The 15,334-nt window shown below is 37.8% G+C and overlaps 1 protein-coding gene across 6 annotated transcripts in view; it reads left to right on the top strand.

Moving 5' to 3' along the window:
- Positions 1–15,334, top strand: part of PUM1 (pumilio RNA-binding family member 1) — a 163,347-nt gene that overhangs the window by 93,130 nt on the left and 54,883 nt on the right. For all 6 annotated transcript variants that reach the window (XM_006862188.1, XM_006862189.1, XM_006862192.1 and 3 more), the window contains one exon: positions 1,215–1,485. In XM_006862188.1, the coding sequence (XP_006862250.1) occupies positions 1,215–1,485 (271 nt within the window). The remainder of the gene's footprint in view (positions 1–1,214; positions 1,486–15,334) is intronic.

The raw sequence follows: 15,334 nt of genomic DNA on the forward strand, positions 1-15,334 counted from the left end.
GTAATGAATGAACACTTCCCTAAGGTTTACTAATCTACAAGTGGCCTCTGTACCCTGAATCTCAAGTAGTCTGTAGCAGTGTTTGGTAATTAGTTTATTTGACTTGGACGGATGGTATGTGTGTGTGTATGTGTGTACACAGCAATGCTTTTTAAGTTGTACCAATTGCAGGATTTCTTTTAGGCATGGAAGGACATGGACTGTAGTCACAAGCTATACCCCTTTTATCAGAACATTACATTCTATATTAGTCTGATTTGAGGTCATAGAATACTATAATACTTTTACATTGGGAGATCATATGTCCTAGGTTACTCAGAATAGTTCTTTTTTTTTTTTTTTGGTCCTAATGCCTATGCCCCAGCACAATTATGAACAGTGTACCTTTTGGTCTCCAGAAGGTCCTTGTTTAGATGATAAATTGTATTCTCATATTACTGTAACATCTTAGAATTGTGTCCATAGCAAGGGCATATCCTAGATAATGAATTTACTTTGGAAGATTTTGAAATTCTCTATTTCTGTTAGTTTCTTAGAAGGGGAGACCATTTTAGCATTGGCTAGTAGGTAGTGGTTATGAATCGGGCTGCGAACCGCAAGGTTAGCAGTTTGAAGCTACCAGCTGTTTCGTGGGAGAAAGATGAGGCTTTCTGCTCCTGTAAAGATTCACAGCTGGGGAAACCCTGTACCAGGGTCACTATGAGTCAGAACCGACTCCATGGCACATAACAACAAGTAGTACCAAGGTAGCACTTAAGAAATTTGTTATTAAGAACCATTCTGTAATACGGAATTTCCCCTTAGAAATCTATTATTTCCATTGCTCTATTTTTTATAAAAAGGTACATGCTGCTTTTGGGGGGCATGTTTTGCTATCTGAATTTTGGGGTCTGTTTTCATGGGCATTGCAGTCAGTGGGTTTTTTTTGTTTTGTTTTGTTTTTTTAGTCTGGAACCCTTTAGCTATAAGGATTATGCGTAATAGCAATTACTGTATATTTAAGGGTCAGGGGCTGGGATGGGAAGGCAAACAGTGTAGTCATTTTAGGGGCTGTTGCACTGTAAGTATTTCAGAGGGTCTCTGGTTATTTTGTAGAAATACTTGTAAGAACTTTGATATTGAACTATGTCAAGGACATTGTCCTTAACTTGGGTTGCTGTGGTGTCCCTCCCCACTCAAAATAAGGTTTAATGCCCTTTACTTTCTCTGTTTAGCCGTACCCCTGGTAATTGCCAGAACTCTGCTAATGAAGTGGATCTTCTGGGTCCAAACCAGAATGGTTCTGAGGGCTTAGCCCAGCTGACCAGCACCAATGGTGCCAAGCCTGTGGAGGATTTCTCCAATATGGAGTCCCAGAGTGTCCCCTTGGACCCCATGGAACATGTGGGCATGGAGCCTCTTCAGTTTGATTATTCAGGCACGCAGGTACCTGTGGACTCAGCAGCAGCAACTGTGGGACTTTTTGACTACAATTCTCAACAACAGGTACTGTGTGTGTCTCTGTCACCCTCTTTACTCTCCCTCAAACAGCACATTATTCAAGTGAAAAAATTGGGGGAGGGGAGGTGGTGTTATTTTAGGCTATTAATATCCCAAGTTTGGTAAGGGTTCCCAAGGCCTCTCTGTGTGTCTTTCCTCTCAAGCAATTGGTTCCCGTGCTGAGGTTACTGACGAGAGACCCACCTGCTCTGCATGCACTTACTTCCCTTGGCTCTTCTGTTTCCCCAGAGCCTCAGGAGTAGATGAGATGCTAGTACCTCTTGTAACACAACCCTCTTGGATGTTAAATTAATCTCGCTGAAGATTAATATGATTCTGATGCTGCTGGTTTGTTTAATTGATTTTAAACTTTGTTATCCACCAGTGTCAGGAATGACTTGTCAGGCCACCCTATTCAGGCCACCCTATTCAATCTTTTCATTAAATGAGTTACTACAGCTAAGACTGCCTTTTTCAAAAGTGATAGATTGTAATTAGGGGAAAAGCAGAAAATACAAATTACTTGCTTCTTTCTTTTATTCATAAGTTCCTGGAACATGTTGTATGTGTGCCTTCCTTTTATGAAAATACAGTAGGATTAGATTTGGGGGCTTGTGGATGTTTCTGTATAATACACTCAAAAGGAAAAGAAACTGTCTGAGTTATATCAAAGAAACAGATAGTTTCCAGAGCTTTTTCAGTATCCAAAATTTTGCTTTGAAATAAGAAGCTGTGGTGGGCCACAAGTTTCTAATAGTCCTTAATTTTGGACTACAACATAAGTAAAAATTTCCAGGTTACAAACTGACTTTGAAATTTAGAAACTGTGGAAGACTTTCATTTTGAAGTTTAAAAATTTTGTCTCTATGGGGATATTAAATTGTCTTTGGAAAGAATTTGTACCAAGTTGGACCCTCTTAATCTTTTGTTATGCGTAACTGATATTAGGAGTCCTGGTGTGGCATTATAGGATAATGCACTGGACTGCAAGGTCTATTTGAACCACAGGGTTGGCAGTTCAGACTTACAAGCCGCTCCTCAGAAACCCTATACAGGGTCACTATAAATTGGAACTGATTTGACGACAGCAGCACCAACAAATGGTATTAAGTGACTTTTGATTGAGGGACAACTGGATAACAGTTACCATTTGCAGTTACATAAAGAAATCTTTTAAGGGATGGTGTGAATGTGCTCATGTCAGATAAATTTCATATAGCTATAGTATTCTCTGCTCAGGTTTTAATTAGCAAACTTTTTCTAGAGAATGAAGCTAAAAGTGTATCATAATTCTCCCTGTAGTTTCCAGCGAGTAATGTTCTGCTGATACATTCAAATTACCTTTTTTTTTGGTTTTGTTTCCCCTTCCCTGTTAGTTCATTGTTATGACCCTTGTCATAATGAATTCTTAAAGCTTTCAAAGTAAAGCCAGAAATTACCTCAGGTGCTGAAAATATTATAGACTTCAAAATTATACCACACCAACAAATATGAGAGGACTTCAAAAAAGTTTGTGGGAAAACGCCATTCTTTTTTAATTACAGTTTTCCATGAACTTTTCGAGTGTCCTACGTATAGAGACACAGATCCTCTAACCTAATTATAGTGTTGTTGTTAAAGTGCTGTTGCGTCAGCTCCAACTCCTAGCGACCCTATATAAAGAAATTTTATTTGAATTCTTTTCTTTACTCATTTTCTTTTGGTCTGACATTCTCTGGCAACTTTCAGCAGTCTGGCTAGTATGATCCTTAGCTTCTATTCCCAATTTAACCTGTTTCTCTTTCCTTGTTATTTAAGAAGTGTGTATCTATGGGTCTCCAGTCTTTTATGAACAAAATCCAGATTCTCTAGTGTTTAATTGTTCTTTACATCATAATCTGACTTGGAGTTAATTTTTGATATATTGATCTATGGTTCCACAAGAATTAATAATTTTTAGCGATCGAAGAATTATTAGGACTTTAACAGAAATGTAGTCTGTATACTCAAAAGTAGTTAATATGATGACATCAGGATATCACCCAAAGATGTATTTGCCTTTACACCACATCCCATTTCAAAAGTTGTTGAAAATATTCATTAAACTGGGTTCACATACATTTCTTGGCTGCAGCAGCATAGGGTTATTGTTCCACAGATATACTAGTGTCATCTTATGTGATCATTTTCACTTTATCCCATGGACCTAGATTGTTTGATACATTCTTGTACTGGGATCCCTTAATAGCATGTCTGGAAACCATTGGTCCAAAGCCTCCTGCATAGATCTTAGCTGTTGTTAAGAAGGAACAACAGCTTTTTAAAAAAGCAAACAAACTGGGAGTGGGTGCTTTGTTCTTATATTTTATCCAATATTTTTGCCCTTTAACTTTTGGACATGTTTTATTTTCCTCTCAATTTCAACTAATTTCAATCTTTCTTATTATTAAGGTCCAGTGCCTTCATCACCTTACTTTTTTTTTATTCCCCAAATAGAAAATTACAATGTCTGCTTCCTTTGAACCTTTATTGAATTACCATGATTAATGCTTTGTGTTATGATTATGTCTAATAGCCCATACTACATTGTAAGCTTCTTGAAGACAGACTGGACCTCTCTGTCCTCTGAATTGCTTTATCCTAATCTGCGGGAAAGTTTCCCCCTTTATTATACTGTCTCAAAGCACTCTTTGTATGTAAACATACTTCTCAAAATTGCAGTTGAAGAAACTAGCCTTCTCAAAGATCTCGAGAAGACCACTCTTTGAGGCTTAGCATGTATTAATTTTTCTTCTTCTAAATATAATTTATTGCTGTTGAGAATATACACAGTAAAACATACCACTTCAATATCTCTGATAACCAGTAATAAACCTTGAGCTGTATACATTTGTCTATGGTTGTCTTCGTATGCAAATGATGTTATAAATCATGTGTCCTTTTGTGTTTGGGTTACTGTGCTCAGTTTAATATATTAAGCTTAATTTATCCTGCTGTCTGAGTAGTATTCCATTTATTATTTGAGGGAGATTCAAAAAGTTTGTGGACAAATGGAATTAAAATTTAATGGAATTTTTCCATGTACTTTTTTGAAACTCCCTCAATTGTATGTACCACATTTTGTTAATCCATTCATATGTTGATGAGCATGTACATGGTTTTTACCTTTTGAGTTTATAAATAATACTGCAAGGAACATTGGTGTACAAGTCTCTTAGAGTCTGTGCATTTAAGGCGTGCGATTGGTAAATCATGGTAATTCTATTATTAGCTTTTCACAGAGCCACCACATTGTTTTCCATTTTAAATTCTCAACAGTAGTGGATAAGGGTTCCAATTTCCCCATATCTTTGCTGACATTTGTTATTTTCTGTAGTGTTTTGTTTGTTTGTTTGTTTGTTTTGTAAATCTTGTATCCTGGTGCGCTCTGTAGGTTAAACACTGGACTGTGAACCACAAGGGCCGCTATGACTCATCTTTCTTAGTGCCAGTGAGGTGGTATTGTTTTGATTTGAATCTCAGATGGCTAATGAGCATCTTTTCATATGTTTGAATGCTTGTCTTTTCACTTTTTTGGTAAAGTTCTTTTGATGAACAAAATTTTTATGAGATTCCATTTGTTTGTTTATTTTTGTGCTTTTGTTATTATATTAGGCTGTGTTGTTCAAAGCAAGACCCTTATCCTTCTAAGAATTTTTCAGTTTTAGTTTGTGTCTTTAGGTTCTTAATCCATTTTGGATTTGTTTTTTATATGATATGAGACAAGGATCCTGCTTCATTTTTCTGCATGTGGAAATCCAACTTTTCCAGCATCGTTTATTGACTAAACTGTTGTTTCTCTCTTGAATATACTTAACCTTAGCCCCTTTTCAGAAATAATTTGGCTGTACATATATGGATCTATTTCTGGACTCTCAATTGTATTCCATTGGTCTAAGTGGCTATTATACCAGTACTAGATTACTTTAATGGAGCTCTGGTAGAGTAGTAGTTACAAGTTGGGCTACTAATCTCATGGTCATCAGTTTGAAACTACTAGTGGTTTTGTGGGATAAAGATAAGGCTTCCTGCTCCTGTAAAGATTTACAGCCTTGGAAAACCTATACAGGGTCGCTATGAGTCGGAACCAACTCCATGGCACATAACCACCACTAACCACCACAGACTACTATAATCAAAACCAAACCTACTGCCATCAAGTCAATTCTGACTTATAATGGCCCTGCATAGGGTTTCCATGACTATAACTCTTTATAGAAGAAGAAAGTCTTAATCTTTCTCCTGTGAAACAGTTGATTGATTTGAACTGGTGACCTTGTCTAACACCTAACACACAGCACCATCAGGATTCCGTTACTGTAGCTGTATGTCATTGATGGTTGTGTGCTGTGGAATTGATTCTGACTCATAACAGCCCTATTTCCAAGACTATAAATCTTTACGGGACTAGAAAGCCTCATCTTTTTCCTACTGAGCGACTGCTAGATTCGAACTGCTGACCTTTAGGTTAGTAGCCCAAAGCCTACCCACTATGCTACCTATGATAGCTATATTGTTGTTAGGTACGTTGAGTTGATTCTGACTCACAGCAACTCTATATAGGGTTTCTAAGGAGCAACTGGTGGGTTTGAACTGCTGACTTTGTGGTTCACAGTCCAGTGCTTTCACAGTCCAATACTTATCCTATAGCCTCACACCTGTGTTGTTGTTGTTATTAAGTGCTGTTCAGTTTCTGCAGACTCATAGCGACCTTATTCACAACAGAATTAAACACTGCCCAGTCCTATGCTAACTAACCTCAGTTGAGACATTGTTGTTGCCACAGTGCCAGCCCTTCTCATTGGGGGGTCTTCCTCTTTTTCACTGGCCCTTCACTTTGCCAAGCACACCTGTATAGTAGGTTTTGAAATCAGGAAGTGTGAGTCCTCCTACTTTTTCTTCTCATTCAGCATTGTTTTGCTCTTCAGGGCTTCTTGTCATTCCATATAAAGTTGAGGGTTGATTTTTCTGTTTCTGTGAAGAAGACTGTTGGAATTTTGATTGGGATTCCCCTGAATCTATAGATCCCTTTGGGAGGTATTGACATCGTAACAGTAGCCAGTCTTTTAATTCATGAGCATGGACTATCTTTCCATTTATTTAGCTCTTAGTTAATCTCTTAGGTTGTTGTGAAGTGCCATTGAATTGGTTCTGACCCATAGCATCCCTGTTTAGGGTTTCTGAGGAGTGGCTGGTGAGCTTGAACTGCTGAGCCTGTGGTTCAAGCTGACTTTGCAGTCCAGCACGTTAACCTACAGCACCATACCAGGACTCTTATATTAGTATTTTATAGTTTTTACTATGTAAGATCTTCACAGCTCTTATTCCTGATGTTGCTAAATGCTATAGAGTCCTTTCCAACTCATGGCCACCTTATATAGGATTTCTGAGGCTGAAAATCTTTGCTGGTGCAGAAAGCTGCGGACATTGTAGTTTGCAATACAGTGTTTATCCCATAGAGCTACCTTGCTCCCTAGATTATTCCTAGGTATTTTATTCTTTTAGATGCTATTGAAAGTGGAATCGTTTTTCCAGTTTCTCTTTTAGGGTTCTCATTATTGGTGGAATGGTGCTATTGGGTGAGCTCTGGAACACAGGGTCAATTTGAACCACAAGGTTGGCACTTCAAACTCACCAGCTGCTCCTTGGAAACCCTATGCGGAGTTACTATAGAAAACCAACAGATTTTTTTTGGCCTTGTAATCTGCAACTTTGCTCTGTTCCTTTATTAGCTTTAGATGTTTGCTTATGAACTCTTTGGACTGTCTATGTACTGTCTATCATCCGCAAATAGAGATAATTTTCATTGTCTTTTTCAATCTGGGTACCTTAAATTTATTTTTTTGTCTTGTTTCTTTGAGTAGTGCTTCTAATATAATACTGAATAGAAGTGGTAAGAGCAGATACCCTTGTCTTGTTTCTAATTTCAGGGGAAACATTCTCAGTGTTGGCTTTTTATATATGCCCTGAGTCATATTGAAACATTTTCCTTCTATTCAAATCTTTTTTAGGGTTTGTTGGCACTGTGGGCTAATGCAACAACGACTGTAAAGTCATTTGAACTGCAAGGTTGGTGGTTGCAAGTTCACCAGATGCTCCTTGGAAACCCTATAACAGGGTCGCTTGGTCGGAATCAACTCAACAGCACTTAACAACAACATTAAGAAAGGGTGTTGGATTTTATCAAATGTTCATATTTTTGAAAAAAAAAATAATGTACTTTGTGTGGTTTTATTGTTATTGTAGTCATTTAATTGTTTTGAGGGAATCTGAGTTGCGAAATATTCCTTGTGTCCTATGTTTTTGAGGATATCTGCTTTGAAAAAAAAAAAAATTATTAGCTTCATTATTGTCGTTAAGTGTCATCACGTTGGTTCCAACTCATAGTGACCCTAGAGTTGAGATATACAATATGAAGCAGCATAGCAAATAGGGATAAGGTAATTTTCATGTAGTTCATTGTGGATTTAATGGGAGTTAAGATATTCTGGGTTTTGGGTCATTAAAATTACTTGTGTGGTTACTATTAATTCTGAATTTATTTCTAACTGGGATTCTTATCACTTTTTTGTGCCATAACATTCTCAGCAGTTAGGTGAACCCTACAGATTCCTCTCGGATTAAGGTCAGATTAATATTTTACATGAATAATGTGAAGTAGTATTACATAAGAAACTAGTTACATATAATAGTTATCAAAATATTAAAACACACATTATGTATTTGCTTCCTTGTATGATACATGAAATCAGTAGGTATGCTAGCTATTATAATGAGCATAAGAAAGATTCTGAGATTTCTGTAACAATTGTGAAGTGACATGAAAATAATATGGTTTCTGTTGGTGATAAAGTCACAGGTTTATTGTTAATATTGATGTGGTTTGTTGCTTATAATCAAAACAGAACAACATACTTAATTTTGGCTAGATGTTAGTGAAAATAAAGATGCCGTTTTCCCTGTCCAAGGTTAAGAGTCTCTAGGAGTTTTCACAGATTGAAATCTAATGGATGCCTCTGTAAAATGGTCTTCCCATCTCCTTTCTTTTCCTTCATTGTGTTTCTTGGTTTTGGAAAACACCAGTCTAAAAGTTCACGCATAATTTGTTCTTACTATCTGTGTTGATATCTGAACAGTATTCTTTATTTTTATAAAGAGTTACATGTTTTAGAAAATTACGACTAAATGTTATATTACATTTGTATGCAGCAGAAACCAATACAAGGATTGCATCTTAGACAAATTTAATTAAATGTTCTTTGGAATTCAAACCATTTAGAAATAGTCGAAGGTGACATGTCTATAAAATGATATATTATTGTATTAAAACTCTGTTTCAGCACAAATTTTAACAAATAATATCTGAAGATCATAGTGTAGTACTAATGCCTTCATAGACTTAGTCAGCTGTAGCTGGTGCTAAGTGTACTAGTGGCAGTTGTGACTCATAGTGATCCTGTATAGTGTTTCCGAGGAGCAGCTGGTGGGTTTGAACTGCCAGCTTTTTTGGTTAGCAGTCCAGTGCTTATAGGAGAGGTAATTGTAGTGATTACTTTTAAATATGTGGTGGTAATTAAATGTTTTTCTTGTGAGGTCAAGTGTTTGCATAGTTTCAATGCAGGCATTTAATATTCTCAACTTTTTTTTTAAATTGTAAGTGATAAGATCATTCGGTCAGTGTCATGTATATTGTGTTGTTAAATGCCTTGAAGTTGGTTCCAGTTCATAGTGACCTTGTATGGGGTTTCTGAGGAGCAGCTGGTGGATTTGAACCTCCTCCCTTGTTGTTCAAGAAGCTCTGGTAGCATATTGGTAAAGATTTACAGTCTCGGAAACCTTATACAGAGTCACTATGAGTCAGAACCGACTCCACGGCACACCACCACCACCACCACCTCCTTGTGGTTCACAGTCATGTGCTCGTCTTATAGCACCACACCAGGAGTCATATGTATTATTGTTGTTAAGAGTTCATTTTAATTAGCAATTTTATCATTTGCAGTCTACCTTTGCAAAAACTTATTGTAACCCCTATTTCCTATTCAAATAACTGGTCAAAAGCTGGTTTTGATCTTGAAGCTTCAAACAGTAACAAGCATTCACGAATTTCTTGCATGGAGGATTGGTTCCAAAATAAATATTCTTTTAATTATGTTTAACCCACTGCCCTTGAGTTGATTCTGACTCATAGAATGACCCTGTAGGACAGAGTGGAATTACTCTGTAGAGTTAGTTTCCAAGACTAAGTCTTTTATAGGAGCAAATCACCTCAATTTCCACCAGTTGTTTTTTTCTCTGAATCCTGGCAGGGTAGTTGTTGAGACATACTTACATAGCTTGTATTTGTACCTATTGCAAATATAAGGGTAGTTGTTGAGATAACGTATATATGGTGGTGGTGGTTATGTGCCATGGAGTTGGTTCTGACCCATAGTGACCTTGTACAGACTTTTGAGGCTGTAAATCTTTATGGGAGCAGAAAGCCTAATCTTTTTCCCAAACCATATATATGTCTATATATAAAATAACAACTGCTTTGTTTGTAGTGGGGTATAGTCAGGAGAGATTATATCGATAGCTATCTGTCTGTGTTCTTCTTATTGTAAATTAGGTAAGCTTTACAGAGCAGATCAGTTTTACATTCAGTAATTCTTAAACATTTTGTTTCATGTCATTGATTGCAGTCCCCAGAATGTAGCATCACTCTCTTCTCCCCTTTGTTTCATGTTTCCATTCTTTTTTCTTCTTTCCTTACTCTTCTGAACTTTGTCCTTGGGTAAATGCTTCCTTTTGCTCTCAAATGGTTGGTTGCTCTTAGGTATGTGGACCTCCGTAATGTTATTGTTTTCCTTCCCTGTCTGTTGTTTGGCTGAAAAGTGAGCTGTGGGGGTGAGTTTAGCAGTTGGTATATTTTTATAGATAAAAAGATCAAGACATGGTGAAATTATGGGAATTATTGAAGGTCACTTAGTACCAACTGTGCAAATATCTGTGCTTTGGTTTCTAGCTCCTGGCTGTTTCTTTTGGACTTGGTACTAGAAACGCCCAGCCTCTTGGCTTGTTCATAGATTTTTGGAGTTGTCTCACCTTCATCTTCTCAGCTTTCCCTGAAAAGATTTATAATGTGAAAAGTAACTCATCTACAAACTAACAAGAATGGAGTTTTTCCCTTCCTTATTATCTTTATGAACTGCTGCTGACAGTTTATGGTACTCTTGAGTACAGTGGAGTTTTGATGCTTAACATTGCCTTAGAAGAGACCTCTGCTTTTGGTATGCTGGGCCACTTGCTAAAGGGGGAGAAGTTATAAATGGTGACTCACAGAAGAGGCTGTATCTATATGGGACCATTCTCCTCTTTCTTCAGAAAGAACATGTATAATGGGTTGTTCTAAGTGCTTTACAATGTGTGTTAATTTTAATACTTACAAGCCGTGCCTGTATTGTCTCTAATAGAGTGAGAAACAGAGTAAGACACAGAAATCAAGTCACTGTCCTAAGTTTACCCAGCAAGTGAATAGGTGGGGCTATGATATGATCCCAAGCTGTCTGGCCCTAGAATCTGTGCATCTTTTCCATTATCCACTATGCACCTTGCTGTAAACTGGTAAGAAGCCAGGCTCGGCAGTACGATTTACTAGACTAGACATGCTAGTCTTTCACATTTGCTGACTTAACATGTTTAGACATGTCCAGTTAAGAAAATTCAGCAATGTTTTTATGCCAACAAAAATTATTAGTAGTAGCATTAGAAGTAATAATAGAAATGCAGGGAGCACTGTGGCTCTGTAGAATAAATTCTGGATTGTGAACAAGGTCAGCATTTCCAGCCCACCAGCTGCTCCATGGAAGAAAGATGAGATTTTTCTGCTCCTGCAAACACAAGACTTACAGCCTCAGAAACCCCTATATATAGGGGTACTTTGAGTCAGAACCGACTTAAGGGCATTTAACCACTAGTACTAAGTCACTTTCTGTAAAATGCCAGCTGCATGTCAGTCATGATGTTTAGTGTTTTATTTGGGCCTCTGAACTTTCTTTTTGCAGTAAGAACCCTTTATAATTTTTTAAGGTCAGTGACAAAGAAGGAAGTGTCAAAGCAGCTTTTTTTTTTTGGTACTGTCAAGTCAGTTCCAACCCATTATAACCCTGTTCAGGGTTTCCAAGGAGAAGCTGGTGAACTTGAACCACTGACCTTAAAGTTCAACTGGCTATGCAGTCCAGTGCATTAACCTCTAGCGCCACAGTAGTTGATCTGTTTTTCCCTACAGTCAGACTCTCAAACAACTTATGAATTCTATATAAGTAAATTGTGATCAGCATGACACATTTGTCATTGTCCCTAAACCAATGCCATTGAGTCAGCTCCAACTCATAGTGACCCTCTAGGGCAGAGTTGAACTGCTTCGTAGGACTTTCAAGACTATAACTCTTAGTAGGAGCAGATAATGCTCGTCTTTCTCCCATGGAACAGCTGGTGGGTTTGAACTGCTGACCTTGAGGTTAGCAGCCAATGCTTAACCCAGCACGCCACCAGAACTCCTTGTTTATTATTATTGTTATGTTGTTGTTAAGTGCCATGGAGTCTGTTCTGACTCATAGTGACCCTGTATAAGGTTTCTGAGGAGGGGTTGGTGGGTTTGCACTCCAGTGCTTATCTTACAGAGCAGAGCCACACCAGGGGTATGTTGTTGTTGGAAGTGCAGTCGTGTCAGTTCCAACCCATAGTGACCCTGTATAGGGTTTCCAAGAAGTTACTGGTGAGCTTGAACTGCCGACCTTGCAGTTCAAATACTTTGCAGTCTGGAACATTAACCCGTAGCACCACACCAGGACTACCTCCACAACTCATAGCGACCCTCTCTGTATAGGGTTTCTGAGAAGCTTCTGGTGGGTTTGAACTGTCAGCCTTGTGGTTAGCAGTCCAGTTCTTATCCTCCAGTGTCACCTCAAGGCTCCATTTATCATAATATTATTGTTAAATGCTGTTGAGTGGGTTCAGATTCATAGAGACCCTGTGAAGGGTTTCTGAGAAGTGGCTGGGGAATTTGAATCAACGACCTTGTGGTTCAAACTGATCTTGCGGCCATGTACATTATCCCATAGCATCACACCAGGATTTATCATTACATTATGTTGTTGTTGTTAAGTGCCCTCGTGTTGTTTATGACCAATAGAAACCCTGTATAGGGTTTTCTAGGAGCAAATGGTGAGCTTGAACAGCTGACCTTGTGCTTCAAACTGACTTTGCAGTCGCACTAACCCACAGCTGCCTCACCAGGTCTCCATTTATCATTATGTTGTTTTTGTTGTTGTTGTTAAGTGCCACCAAGTCTATTCAAACCCATAGAGACCTACCCTGTATAGGATTACCAAGGAACAGCTGATGAGCTTGATCCACCAACCTTGAAGTTCAAATGACTTTGCATTCTGACGCATTAGCCCACAGCGCCACACCAGGACTCCATTTATCATTATACCAACCTTAAAATAAGCACTTCCCCCTAAACTTCATTAGTTGTTAAGTGCCATTGAACCGGTTCCGACTCATAGCAACCCTGTGTAGGATTTCCAAGGAGTGATGAGTGGGTTTTAACTTCCAACCTTGCGGTTCAAACAGACCTTGCAGTCAAGTGCTTATCCTACAGTGACACACTAGGACTTGGAAACCTCATAGTATTGCTTCTCAATTATGGAGTCATTGGCTTGTTTTATGAGAATTATGAGCATGTGAACAACTCAGTGCTTTGCCCAGCAGATGGTATTTGTAAGAATTTTTCTGTATCCTTTGGAATCCATCCCTTGCCAGTTACCCAATTTTGTTTTGAATAGCCTATATTTCCAGTTCATATTGGACCATTTACATAAAGAGAATGTGTCAGAATTGATGCAATTAATCTATAATCAAATATGCCTGTTGTAGATGTGTAATTTACTTAAGTTAAATTGTTGACTGCAAAATCCTCTCATGAAAAGAATTTATTCTCTATCAGGAAAATCACAAAGATACTTTTCAAAGTATAATAACCCAATGCTGAGAGTCACAGTCTAATGTTACTCAGAATGATTACTTTCATGATATTTATACTTTGTATTTCTACATATACTTATAGAAATAGTACTCGTGTAAAAATGAATCATATATAATAAAATATATATGAAGTGAGTATAAGTCAGATGAAATGGCATTAGACTACTGTTTGGTTAATAAGTCGAGATAGTCTCAAGCTTTATATTCTGGACATAGTCCGCTTCCCTAGTTCCATGTCACAGTGACTACTTAATAATTGTTGTTCAGAGCTATTGAGTCGGTTCCAACTCATAGTGACTCTGTGTAGGGTTTCTGAGGAGCAGCTGGTGCACTTGAACTGCCAACCTTGTGGTTCAAACTGATGTTTTGCAATCCAGTGCATTAACCCACAACACTACACCACGACTCCTACTTAATAATAGGTGCTCAAAAAATGTTTGTTGAATGAAATGAGTAAATTTGTTTACAGTAGGACAAAGAAGGAGGCAGCAGGAGGAGGCTAGCATGCACAATGTCTGGGGTGTTAAATGTTTCTAAAGATTTTTTGGTAGCAAAATACCAGGGACCTATTGAAGAGATGTTGTTGTTGTTAAGTGCTGTGGAGTCAGTTGTGACTCATGTGACTCATGTTTCCAAGGAGCAGTTGGTAAGCTTGAAATGCCAACCTTTTGGTTCAAACCGACCTTGTAGTCCAGCGCATTAACCCACAGTGCCACAGCAAGATGAGATCGTAGATATTTAGTGAAGAGGTAGGAGATATTTAGTGAAATGAGTTAGTTTTTATAGTAAGGTGCTTTTACAACCTTGATATTCTATTTTTAAAACAAATCTTCACTATTTGTGTTCTGCCTCCTGGCTTCCCCTCTTTGGTGGACTGCCCTATGTTAGCAGGAATATTAGAAGACACTGTCCTTTAGGGCGAACAAAAATATTTTAAAACCAACTTTGAAAAAAAAAAAAAATCACAAGATTTTAGTTAGCAAATCATAGTGACTGGCTCCCTTATTGTAGTGAGCAAATGTTTTGAGATGCTTGATGAGATTCCAGTATTATTTTTTTTAGAGTTGGTATTTAATGAATGTCTGTACCAGTTTTTCTCTCCCTTTTTAGTAGCATAATGAAGATTTTCTTTATTTAACCTTTGAAAATAAGTAACTCTGAAATTTTTATTTATTTATTTTTTTGTAATCTGCCTATGGTTATTTTTTCCATACTATAAAAAGAAAGATGAAATTCACTGTTTTTAGAAAGATAAATGGATAGAAAGGGAAATAACAGGTAAAATTGGTTGTTGAGTTGGTATTTAGCAAATTTATATACAGTTTCTGAGACTGAATCTTTAGGGTAGCAAGAAGCCTCATCTTTCTACCAAGGAGAGGTGTGTGGACTTCAGCCACCAATCTTGTGGTTTGCAGCCTAGTGCTTGTCCTACAGTTACCATGTTCCAACAAATTGGCCTAGTACACTCAAATTATTCACCTGGATTTATATAGTTTAAAGGCATCCTACTTGTATCTTTGAGACATGATGTTGTTAAGTGCTCTGGAGTCATTTCCAACCCATAGCGACTCTGTATAGTGGTTTTCAAGGAGCAGCTGTTGAGCTTGAACCAACAACCTTGTGGTTCAAATGACTTTGCAGCCCAGTGTATTAGCCTACAGCACTGCATCAGGACTCCATATTTGAGACGTTGTTGTTAAAGTAACATCAAGTCAGTTCTGATCCATAGCTGCCCTGTATAGGGTTTCCAAGGAGTGTCTTGCACCACTCACCTTGCAGTTCAAACGACATTGCAGTCTGATGCATT

The sequence above is a fragment of the Chrysochloris asiatica genome, unplaced genomic scaffold (genome assembly GCF_000296735.1).
Source record: "Chrysochloris asiatica unplaced genomic scaffold, ChrAsi1.0 scaffold00047, whole genome shotgun sequence".
NCBI lineage: Eukaryota > Metazoa > Chordata > Mammalia > Afrosoricida > Chrysochloridae > Chrysochloris > Chrysochloris asiatica.